The sequence below is a fragment of the Leptonychotes weddellii genome, chromosome 10 (assembly GCF_054177405.1).
Source record: "Leptonychotes weddellii isolate Sample4059 chromosome 10, ASM5417740v2, whole genome shotgun sequence".
NCBI classification, from domain to species: domain Eukaryota; kingdom Metazoa; phylum Chordata; class Mammalia; order Carnivora; family Phocidae; genus Leptonychotes; species Leptonychotes weddellii.
In genome coordinates, this window is record NC_138378.1 from 88051251 (window position 1) to 88063451 (window position 12201).

Genomic DNA, 12201 nt, shown 5'->3' on the forward strand with positions numbered 1-12201 from the left:
TAGAGATTTCTTTTTTGAGAGTTTCAAAATTATGAATTCAATTTCCTTAATAGCCTTAGGACCTTTCAAATAATCTATTTCATTGAGCAAGTTGTAGTAGTTGGGTGTTTTTTGAGGAACTAGTTCATTTCATCTAAGTTGTTGAATTTATATGTATAGAATTGTAGTAGTATTTCCTTATTATCTTTCTGATGTCTGCAGGGTCTGTAGTGATATTCCCTGTTTCATTTCTGGTATTTCTAATTAGAGGCTTCTTTTATTCTTTGTCAATCTTGCTAGAGGTTAATTTTCTTTTATAGATTTTCTCTATTGTTTTCCTATTTTCAATTTTATTGCTGTCTGCTTTTATATTTATTATTTCTTTACTCTGCTTGCTTTAAATCTGTTTTGCACTTATTTTCTGAGTCCCTTGAGGTGTGACTTTCTCTGACTCATACATTATTTAGAAATGTAAAATGTGTTATTTAATTCCAACTGTTTGGAGATTTTCCTATTATCTTTCTGTTATTTATTTCTAGTTTGATTCCATTGTGCTTGGACAACATACTCAGTATGATTTTGTTTCTTTTGAGTGAGAATTGTTTTATGGCTCAGGAAATGATCTATCTTGGTGTATGTCCATGAGCACTTGATAAATGTGTATTTTGCTGTTATTGGGCGAAGTATTCTATAAATGTTGACCAGATCCTGTTGGTTGTTGGCATTGAGCTCTTTTATATCCTTGCTGATTTTCTGGCTAATCGTTCCATCAGTTTTTGAGAGAGGGGTGTTGAAGTCTCCAACTATTATTGTGAATTTGTCTATTTCTTCTAGTTCTTTCAGTTTTTGTTTCACATTTTGTTCGCAGCTCTGTTGTCTGGTGCATACCTATTTTGAATTGGCATGCCCTCTTGGTGGATTGACCCTTTTATCACAATGTGGCCATCTCTATCTTTGATAATTTTCTTTGCTCTTAAGTCTTCTATATGCAATATTAATATAATATCAGCCACTCATGTTTTCCTTTGATTAATGTTTGCATGATATTTCTTTTTAAATCCCTTTCATTGCCTATATCATTATATTTGAAATGAACTTATTGTAGACATCATATAATTAGGTCATGTTTTTAAATCCATTCTGCCAATTTTATCTTTTAATTGGTGTACTTAGGCTGTTAACATTTAATGTAATTATTGATATGTTACAACTTAAGTGTGCCATTTTATTTTCTGTGTGTACTTTGTTTTCCATCTATAGTTTCTTTTTTCCTGCCATCCTGTGAGTTACTTGAACATTTTTGAAAATTCTATTTTGAAAATTCTATTTTATCTATAGTGTTTCCCCCCAACTTTATTGAGATTTAGTTGACATATAACACTGTGTAAATTTAAGGTGTATGATGTGTTGATTTGATACACTTACATATTGCAAAATCGATTACCATTTCTATAATGTTTTTTTAATTTACCTATTTTTTCCATTTTGGTAAAATAAGCATAACATAAAATTTACCATTTTAAAACATTTCTAAGTGTATAATTCAGGAGCATTAAGTATGTTCACAATGTTGTGCAAACGTCACCACTATCCATTTCTAGAATCTTTCATCTCAAACAGAAGTGCTGTACCACTTGAAACAATAACTCCCCACATCCCCCTTATCTGTAGTACTTTTTAATTTTACCTGTTGTATAGTTTTTTTAGTGGTTGCTCTAGGTATTACACTATGTATACATATCACAGTCTACTGGTATCATTATTTTACCAGTTCAAGTTAAGTATAGAAATCTTAACTCCCTTTATGTCTTTGCCCTCCCTGTTTATAGTATAATTGTCTTAAATATTTGCATATATTTAGAATATAAATAATGTCACAATTTTTGCTTCAACTATCATTTTAGAAATTTATAAAACTCAAGAAGAAAAAGAGTCTGTTCTATATACCAATATTTTTGTTTATTGTGTTTTTTCTTTCTTCCTGATGTTCCAAGTTTCCTTTTTTTTTTTTTTTAATCATTTTCTGTTTAGAAAATATGCTTGGGGCACCTGTGTGGCTCAGTTGGTTAAGTGTCCAACTCTTGATCTCAGTTCAAGTCTTGACTCAGGGGTTTATGAGTTCAAGCCCCATGGAGCCCATTTTAAAAAAGCTGGGTGTGGAGTCCACTTAAAAATTTCTTTTTGGTGTGACAAATTCTCTTAGTTTTCCTTCATCTGAGAATCTCTTGATTTTCCTTTTATCATTGAAGAATATTTCACTGGACATAGGATTCTTGGTTGACAATCCTTTTAATACTTGAAGAATATTGTGCCACTTCCTTCTGGCCTCCACAAGACATTAGGTGATTCATATTGGTGTTCCCCTATAAGTAAATGTCATTTCTCATTGGCTGCTTCCAAAATATTTTCTTTGTGGTTAGTTTTCAGAAATTTAATTGTTGTATGTTTTGGAGTGGATTCCTTTGGGCTTGTCTTTTTTGCAATTTAACTTCTTGAATTTGCAGGTGTATGTCTTTTGCCAAGTTAGGGAAGTTTTCAGCTATTATTTCTTTGAATATTTCTTCAGTTTTCTCATTCTCCTCCAGGGATATGATTGTTACTTTTTTTTTTAATATCCCATAGTCTCTGAGATTCCATTCATTTTATTCCAGACAATTTTATCCAGTTGTTCAACTTGAGTAAGTTCCATTGGTCTGTTCCTCAAGTTCACTGATTCTATCATCTGTTATCTTCACTCTGTTATTGAGCCCTTATGGTAAGTTTTTTATTTTACTTATGTATTTTTCAGTTCTATAATTTCCATTTAGCTTTTTTGGTAATTTCTATTTCTTTGCTGAAATATTTATTTTCACTTTGTTTCAAGAGTATTTGTAAATGATTGATGAAGTATTTTTATGATAGCTGCTTTAATGTAATTATCAGACAATTCCAACATTTAATTCATCTCATTATTGGCATCTGTTGATTGTCTTTTCTCATTCATGTTGTGATTTTCTTGGTTCTTGGATGAGTAATTATTTTTTGTATCTTGGATATTTTAGATATTAGATTATGAAGCTCTGGATCCTATTTAATCAATCAATCAATCGATTAATCATTTATTTATTTTTAAAGTAGGAAGTCTCCTGTTGAGACATGGGCTGCTGGGTGTGTATGTTTAACTTCTCTCTGAGCCCTGCCAACACCACCTTAGCAAAAGTGGAGCACTGATTCACACTGCCTTGTTGCAATCGGGTGGGGTGGAAGTTCAGCTCCCCCCTTACTCCACCAACAACTTCACAGTGAAAGTGGGGCACCAACTCCCTCTGTCTTGTTGCATCTGAGTGGGGATATAAACTCAGCTCTCCTCTCAATCTGCTGATACCACCTGCTGAGGAGAACTGGAGCACCACCTGCTTTCGCCAGGCAGAAGATGGAAGGTCAGCTCCCTACTCCAGCCCTGCCAAAACCATCCTGCAGGGGAATTGGAATGCTACCTCTCATGTCCATGGATTAGGGAAGGTTGAATGGGAAATGAACTCCTTGCTCAGCTCTACTGAAACTACGCTGTGATTAGAGGGTGCAGTTTTCTGTATTTGTCTGGAGTAGGACAGAATTGCCAATAAGCTTTCCATTGTTAGGCCATTCTTTTTTCCATCCTTTGCGTAGGGAAAACGGACTTTTCTTGGAGTTTTTATTGTCTGTGCCTGTTCGTAGTGCTGGGCTGGAGGATTTTGCATTGCCCTGAGATATGAGAGGAAATAAGGAAACCTGGAAACTTATCATCGTGTCATTCAAGTCTCCAGATTCCTATGTAGCCCAACTTCTTTCTACCCTCCAAAATATTACTATGCTTGTTTTCTGTAGTATGTCTAGGGCTTTTTAGGGACAACCTAAAGGAATGGGATTACTTCATGTTAGTTGAACTGGAAGTCGCCTTAAAAGGCCATTTTTTTAAACATTACCTTAGTTTACTACCTGGAATCTCCCCAGGTTGTCAGAAGTCATGAATCTTGTATTTTAGCAATTTACAACCTAGACTCTGCACTGAACAGATGCACAGAAAGATCCATAAACAGATGAATCAAATGCATACATAATAAGAGGAAATAACAGCACCCTAAGCTTTTATAGGGCTTAATGGTTTACAGAGCACTTTACATATATAATGTACATACACAATGCTCTTATAGATTTACAATTAAATATATACATTTACTATATAAAGTATATTCATGTTACTTTATAAATATATATGTACATATTACTCTCAACAATGTTGCAAGGTAGGTGGAGCAGATATTGTTATTTGAAAAAAATAAAGGCTGTTTGGTTAAGGTTCTTGCCTGAGGTTGAAAAGCTGGTAAGGAGAAGTGTTACAATTTTTGTGAATCTTAGCCCTGAGCTCCTGATACCAAACCACACTACCTAGGGTAAATAACCCTCCATTGTAGTAGAAATCCTCTGCTTAACAAATAATCACAAAGCATAATTTTGCCTTTTTGAGGTATAGTGGCTTGTTGGTTATAGAGTCAGATTCAAATTCAAATTCTAGCTCCACCTGTCCTATTTGCGTAATCTTGGAGAAATTACTTAACCCCTGCATACCTCAGTTTCTTCATCTGTAAAATGGGGACAACTATAGTAATATTTACTTCAAAAGGTTGCTTTGGATAATCACACATTTAAAGCAAAGTGCCTGGCATATTGTAAGCACTCAATAAATGGTAGGTAGCTATTATTATAATTAGGAATAAATAAAGCAAAAAAAAAAAAACCACAAAACCAAAACAAAACACCACCACATTTCCACGAGGAAATAATGATTCAGACGCAAAGCTTTCAAAAGCAGAGAGGGTGCATCTGTTCATTCCTGTTTGGTTGTGTCATACCTCACGTATTGCTTAATAAACACTGGCATCTCTATAATTTTAAAACTGGAAGGACCTAAAAGGTCATCTATTTCAAGCTTCTCACTTTATAGATAAGGAAACTTAGGTTGGGAGGGGTTGAATGAATTACTTTGGTGTTAGTACACTTCTTGCTACACCTAGTAAAGCACACAAAAGAGTGAGCAGGACATAAAGTATAGAAAGACACCCCAGAATCCAGAAAGGAAAAGATTTGGGTCAATAAAACCGGGGGAGGTGGGGGACAGGTCCAAAAGGTATAAATACTTCCCTACAGGTTGGGTACCATATAGGTACCATACCATACAACAAGATTTTTGTTTGTTTGAAAATGATGAAAACTGACTTTTTTTAAGTGATGAGAAGGAATATATTTTGTAATTCAGTATGTCATTACACATTTTGTCAATTTACTCTTACTTTTATATTAGCTATGAGCTAGAACAGTCAGTAAATTAATAAGCTCCTTTCTACAAGGTCTTTTTTAATAAAGTCTTTCTTACCCTTATCAAAAGTGTATTTGGCATAAAAGTACATTTTTAAAGCAGTTTTTAAAAATAGATTCTCAAATCTGAAAGATGAAATTTTGACTTTTCCTATCTTGCCTCTGTGTAATTTCAGATTTCTAAGAATAAATGAAAGTGAAAAGTATAAATATGACATATGTTGAATAAGGGTGAGTGCTAAGTTCTAGTAATGTGCAACAGCTATTAAGCATTTCAAAAGATGTCAAAAGCAGTTCTAGGGGTGCCTGGCTGGCTCAGTCAGAAGAGCGTGTGACTCTTGGGCACCTGGGTGGCTCAGTTGGTTAAGCGACTGCCTTTGGCTCAGGTCACGATCCTGGAGTCCTGGTATCGAGTCCCACATCGGGCTCCCGGCTCAGCGGGGAGCCTGCTTCTCCCTCTGGCCTTCTCCCCTCTCATGCTGTTTCTCTCTCTCTCAAATAAATAAATAAATAAAATCTTTAAAAAAAAAAAAGAAGAGCATGTGACTCTTGATCTTGGGGTTGGAGTTCGAGCCCCACACTTGGGTGTAGAGATTACTTAAAAAAAAAAAAAAGCAGTTCTAAAGACTTTTGTTGTTGTTAGAGAAAAGTTGTTAAGTGGACAACAAAAGCAGTTTACAAAATGTATATAAAAAGAGCTATCTTTTATGAAAATGCACATATGGGTATATATGTATACATAGGAAAAACTCTGGAAATTCACCCCAAATGTTAAAACTCATTTTTTTTCTGCTTCTGGGATTTCATGAAATTATTATTTATGTACTTTTTTTTCTAATTTCCTTATGATGAATATGTATTTTAGTCAGAAGACAAAGGGTTTCCTCTTTCCTTTGGATTAATATTAGTTAAATGTTACAGAGAATCAAATTTAAAGTTAAGGGAAGGACCAGAGCAAAGTCCAGAATGATTGCAAATTGAGAGGTTCTCTAGATTGAACAGAATATGGGGACAGGAGTCCATTTGATACTGGAGTAGGGTTTTGTTTGTGTTTGTGTTCGTGTGTGAATTTTTTGTTGTATGATGAAAATGCAACCACAGAAAAATAATTTGCAGTTGTTCTGAAAACTGATTTTTTTCCCTCTTGCTTCTAGAGACCCTCCTCTGAGAAACCGAGGTATGGGCTTAAAGCAATTATGCACTGGATAGGAAGGGCCAATACAAACTAAAGAGGGAACATAAAGATCTCTGTCCTTACAAGTACTGTTTTTCTTTCCTCGGTTAAATTCGAAACCTCTTCTCTCTCTCTTTTTTAAGATTTTAAGTAATCTCTAAACTCAACATGAGGCTCAAACTCACAACCCCGAGATCAAGAGCCCCACGTCCTAATGACTGAGCCAGCCAGGTGCCCTGAAGTCTCTTCTCCTCTTATTATGCTCTTTCCTTTAACAAATACCTAAAGCACTTTTTCTATTCTGATTAAATCATGTGAGAGAAAAAGAACAGTCAGCCCTGACCTAGGAGCTAACAATCTAATTGAGTAAGCAAATTGGAAAAGTTAACCAAGAAGAGAAGAGCACTAGGCACTTAGGAATTAAATGACTTAACCCAGAGAAGTCACATAGCAGGTCAAGGAATGGCTGGTAACTGTACTGTGGTCATGGTCTAGATCAGCACTATTCAATATAACTTTCTACAGTGATGGATTAGCATAGTAGCCACTAGCCACATGTGGTTAATGAGTAGTTGAAATGTGGTCTGTACAACTGAGGATTTTAATTTTTAATTTTATTTAATTTAAAAAGCTACGTAGAGTTGGTGACTTACCATATTGGAGAATGCAGGCCAAGATCTAGAAGGTATCAAGAAAGTAGGACTTGTCTTGTTACTTGAAGAAAGGGGAGGGTTTGAATGGCTTTGGACAAAGAAAGGCATTCCAAGAGAGGAAAAAGCATGGATGAACTGTGCTCACTTCACCCTGAAAATGTGAACGTGTCCGGTATTTGGATGGGGGATTATGATGGGTTGCTACACTGGGCAGACCATGCAGCTGGGAATTATGATTTGAAGCTGTCAGTAATGGGGAGTAATTAGTTCTTCCTTTTTTCTTAATTGAGGTATAATTGATACATAACATTATATTAGTTTCAGGTGTACAACATGATTTGATATTTGTATGATTATTTCTGATCAGTAGATAATAAGAGCTCTTACCATGTGTTAGGCATTATGTTGAGTGCTTTAGATAGATTATCTCATTTAACTATAATAACCTTTTGAAGGGAATGAAGATTCATTTGGTGGCACTGTAGGAGTAAGAGAAATAATTATAATCTTGGAAATATCTCAAGGTACTGATGATGAGGATGTAGAAGTTAAAAAGCCTCATGAGGACATTAGGAAGTCATACTCTATAGAACTTGATGTCTGACTTCATGTGGAGGATGAATGAAAAAGGGACAAGACAATCTGCATCCCTAGGGATACTGATGAGGACAAAATCCGGAGGAACACCAATGATTCTGGGGTGAATGAAGGCAGTTGAATTAGCAAAGGGATCTTGGGAAGGATGTAGAGGGGTGGCAATGGAAACAAGTTAGTAGAGTCGAGGAATTTGATAAAGGGTTTTTGAGAGTCCTATAGGTAAGTTAAAGATGAGGATGGAGGGGCATCTGGCTTTAACTGGTGGAGCATGTGACTCTTGATCTTAGGGTTGTGAGTTCGAGCCCCATGTTGCGTGTAGAGATTACTCAAAAATAAAATCTTAAAAAAGATAAGGATGGAGAAGTGGCAGCTGTAGCTGGGAGTTAAGGTAATGCTGACAAAAACAGAGAAGTCAAAGGGAGGATAGTCAATTTTGAAAGGAAATGTGAACTTTTTTTGACATGTTGACTAGAGGTAGTCAGTCTCTGGATGATAATGTCTTACTGGTTGGAGAATGTGAAGCTAGAGCTTATGAGGCACATCAAGGCTGGAGAGGGGCAGATTGTAAAGTGCTATCTCAGGACAGCAGGTATTGAGGATAAAACCTGGGGCAAATGCCCACTCACATAGAGGGCTAAATGAGAAAGAAGAGCCAGCAAGGGAGAAGGGGTGACTGAACCATACTAGGACAATATCAAGGGAGAATTTTACAGGTGAAAGTGAGTCAGAATTTTCTCGTGTGGCAGTGAGGTCAAGGAAAAAAAAAAAAAGACTGAGAAAAGAATGAGCTTATCAAGGAGATCAGGGAGGAAAAAGTGTAAAGAATTTGGGCAGTTTGGCCATGAAGGGACTGAGAGGAAAAGGGAAACAGCTTGAGAAGGGATAAATAAAGATCATCTCTCCCCCAATTCCCCAGGTAGGTCAGTCCCATTCAGTCTGAAAGCAGAAAGGAAGGACCTAGTACAAAGGAGGGGAAGACGTCTGGAGGGAGGTGAGATGAAGCCAGCAAGCCAAGGGTTGGCAACTTAGAAGGGAGAAAAGACTCTTGTTCCTTTAGGTACACAAAATGGATGGGAGGGACAGAAATACTTTGAGAAGAGTGGCAGAGGATGCTGGAGCTGGATTTTTTTTTTAATCTTCTCAGTGAAAAAGCAATCAGGGACATCTGCCAAGAAAGAGGAGAAAGGAAAATGGGTTAGGTGGGGAGGAGAAAGGAGATTTATAACAGCAACAGCGAGGGCAGCCGTTGAGAATCACCTGAATGAAAGGATTGGGGACTAGACCAACGTGATTCCATTTTAGGCTGCCATCTCAGATTTACTTATGGGAACAGACAACTAACAACCAGCATTTATCATACGGCTATTCCCTGCTTACTATGAGTGTTTACATATATTATCTCACTTAATTTCCCAAGAAGCCAATGAAATATTATTAATTGCAATTATTTCCAAATTACAAGAAGGGAAATTGAGACTCAAAAAGATTTCGCCTTAATTAAAAAAAAAATTGCCTACTATGTTGCCAGGCACCGTTCTTGGGCAGAGAATTAGACAAAGGCTTGCCTTTATGGAGATTTACTGAAGAGGTGCAGGCTGAAAAGTAAACGAAAAATTAACCAGATCACTTCAGCTTTTAATAAATGGTGTGAAAATAAGAAAACTGGTGATACGGTTGATATTATGATAAATACGACACAACACTGGAGGAGTGAGGGAAGGTGGAAACTCTATTAGTGTGGTCAGGGGAGGGCCCTCTGAGGGGGCAAGTGAGCTGAGAAGTTTAGGATGAGAAAGGTGGACGGGTTTTCCAGGCCAACGAAAAAAAGCTAAGTGCAGACGCCGTCAGGCAATTACTAATGTGGCTTTTGGAAGAAAGCTAACATTAGCGCAACTGCAGCTTAGTGAGCAAGGGGATATGGGCCAAGGTTGGAGGCACCACGGCAGTCCGGGAAGAATTTACGCAGAGGAGGTAACTCAATTCGTATCAATGGAATAAGGCGCCCGAGAGCAGGGGCAAGCTGTGCCGCTCTCCCACGCGGGTTTCCACTGCGTGAAGCTGCCCGCACACGGCGCAGAGAGGAGCTACCTGTCGGGAGAGGTTCCAAGCCCCGGAGCCAAGGAGCTGAGGCCCGCGGGGGGTGGGGAGTGTGACCTCCCCGCGGCACCAGCGTCCCGGCAGCACCCACGGCCGCGCGGGGGTCTTCCTCGCGCCGACCCCGCGCAGCTACCGAGCAGCCCTCCTCCCCCGCCCTCCAGCATCGCCCCCGCCTGGCTTCTTGTCAGCGACCTCCGCCCGCCGCACTACCGGCCCCGCCCCGCGCCGCCCCGCCGGGCTTGGTTTTTCGTCCGGGGCGGCAAGTCCGTCTTCCAAAACTTCGGAACGACAGTAGCCCTAGGAGTAATGGGGAGATGACATAAATTATGACCAGGGAGAACTCCTGTAGAAAACAGACCTTTTAGTCTCTGCCTTGTTTTCCCTCATGGCTTTCCAGAAATAACTTGCTTCCCACGATGCACTCTAAGTCACCCCCTCCAACAGCAAGACTATTGGTTTGGCCCCTATACTCCGATTGGCTGAAGGTTTACGCCTCGGTCAGGGATTGGAGAACGTTGGCTCCTTACGTATTCCCCGCGCCCATTGGTTCTTTTTCCCCTTTTCTGGGCGGAGTGGTTAGGGACGGTTTCCACCCTCTTGTTTACGGGGAGCGTAGTTGTAGCGCTCTCTGAGCGCCGGGGCTGTCTCCGAAGTTCCCTATTTAGCTCCTCGGACCAATTGGGTTCTTGCTCCACCCTCGCCCTCTCCCTTGCACGCTTCCCGCGTGGTACTGCCCACACCTTTAGAGCGGCGGCGCGAGCGGACGCTCGTCGCGTTCCTCCGCCCGCGTTCGCCAGGCTGCTCCCCCTCGAGGGTGCGCTTGGTACGGCCCGCGCCGCCTCTTTCCCTTGCTGGGGTGGCTGCCCCCCCCTCGGGTCGGCGGCGCTTGGTGCCGCCCGGGAGAACCAGGTCATCGGTCGGTTCCCGTGAAAACAAAAACAATCGGCGGCGCCGCCGCTGGCAGCCGAACGCGGCGAGTGAGGACCAGGGGCGCGGGACCGGGTGGGGAGAGCGAGCGGGAGCGGCGGCGAGTATCCGGGGGCCGGGGGGCCATGGGGCAGGCGGGCACGGGCTGCGCGGGACTCCCCCGGCGCCGCGGCTAGCACGCCCGCTCTCTCGGCCGCCTCAGCCGCCCGTGCCGCCCGCCTGGGGGACGAGGAGCAGGACGCGGCCTCGGCCGGGCCCGGGCCGAACGGCTGCGGACACCCGGGCGCCAGGGAGCCGAGCGCCGCCGTCGCCGCCGCCTCCGGGATGGATCAGTGCGTGACGGTGGAGCGCGAGCTGGAGAAGGTGCTGCACAAGTTCTCGGGCTACGGGCAGCTGTGCGAGCGCGGCCTGGAGGAGCTCATCGACTATACGGGCGGCCTCAAGCACGAGATCCTGCAGAGCCACGGTAGGGCGGCCCGGGTGGGCGCGCGGGGCAGGGCCCGGCCCCTTGGGCCACGGCGGGCCAGGAGGGGTGTCCCGGCGCCTCCCCCCCCCACCCCAGCCCTCTGTGACTTTTCTTCCTCGCGATTTGCCTCGAACCTGCCCCGACTTCGTTGTCAATTAAGAGTGAGCGCGATCCACCCGGAAACCCAGCCCGGAACCACGGGTTCCAGCCGGGTTAAACATGTGTGGGGGCCGGTCCGTGGCACCTGCAAACTGCCGCGGTCCCGGGGTGGGCGCCCCCGGCTCCCGACTCCCGACCCCGTGCTTTCTGGTCCCTGCGGGCTGAAGGTGCGCTGATTGCGTTGGACCGAGGGTGATAAGAGGGTCAGTGCAGGAAGCCCCTTCTTCCTTTCCTGCCCCAGATCCTTGGCCCGGGGACTTACTTTCCAAGTCTTTCTTTTTTCTTCTTTCTCTTCTTTTTTTTTAAATTAGAAAGTCGAGTGTTATTCTTAGCTATGGGTTAGCAGAACAGCCGCTGCTGCAACTTCACGATTTGCTGCTGTGTGGAAGCAGCTCTTCTTCAACGTCGCAGCAGCACAGACGATTCCTAGGAAACGAGCTCAATCAAATTGTTCGGCTCTCCTTGTAGCCTGAGGAAGAACAGGCAACTTTCCTGAAGCAAATTGTGGCACAAGTAGTTAGTTACTTGCCTTACCTGGCCAAGTTTTTACTTGCTTTCCTTTCAGAAGACAGATTTTCTATAGTAGAATGTTTTACCTAGATTATTTCATTATTGCCCTAGGATCCGGGGGCAGATACTTTGCCGAAGTTAACTTGTGGAAGCTGGTTGAGAAGGGGTTTTGGTTTTGGTTTTTTAGTAACAGGTTAAGGTCTGGTGTCCTTAGACTGACATGTTCATAGTGGTGATTCCTTCTGGTCAAGAAAGAAATGACTTTAATGGATTCATTCAAGAGTTTGAAGGAGCCTTCTCAGTCC

At 41.7% G+C, this 12201-nt stretch overlaps 2 protein-coding genes and 1 long non-coding RNA gene across 5 annotated transcripts in view; 2 read left to right on the top strand and 1 right to left on the bottom strand.

Annotated features, from left to right (window-relative positions):
• LOC115937466 (uncharacterized) overlaps positions 1-10384 on the bottom strand; it is a 50935-nt gene extending 40551 nt beyond the window's left edge. Inside the window, exons 1-2 of one of the 2 annotated variants that reach the window (XR_004072751.2) lie at positions 10193-10384; positions 7141-8902 (exon numbers count right to left, since the gene is read on the bottom strand). This is a non-coding gene — a long non-coding RNA (uncharacterized LOC115937466). Of the gene's footprint in view, positions 1-7140; positions 8903-9825; positions 10042-10192 lie in introns of those variants that run through there. The other variant, XR_014138211.1, reaches the window with a different exon arrangement.
• Positions 1-12201, top strand: part of MRPL35 (mitochondrial ribosomal protein L35) — a 471157-nt gene that overhangs the window by 417326 nt on the left and 41630 nt on the right. The gene's annotated exons all lie outside the window — the stretch shown is intronic.
• The window catches only part of RMND5A (required for meiotic nuclear division 5 homolog A), a 62970-nt gene continuing 61347 nt past the window's right edge, over positions 10579-12201 (top strand). For both annotated transcript variants that reach the window (XM_031019478.2, XM_031019479.2), the window contains exon 1: positions 10579-11227. In XM_031019478.2, the coding sequence (XP_030875338.1) occupies positions 11086-11227 (142 nt within the window). In that variant the 5' untranslated portion in view covers positions 10579-11085. The remainder of the gene's footprint in view (positions 11228-12201) is intronic.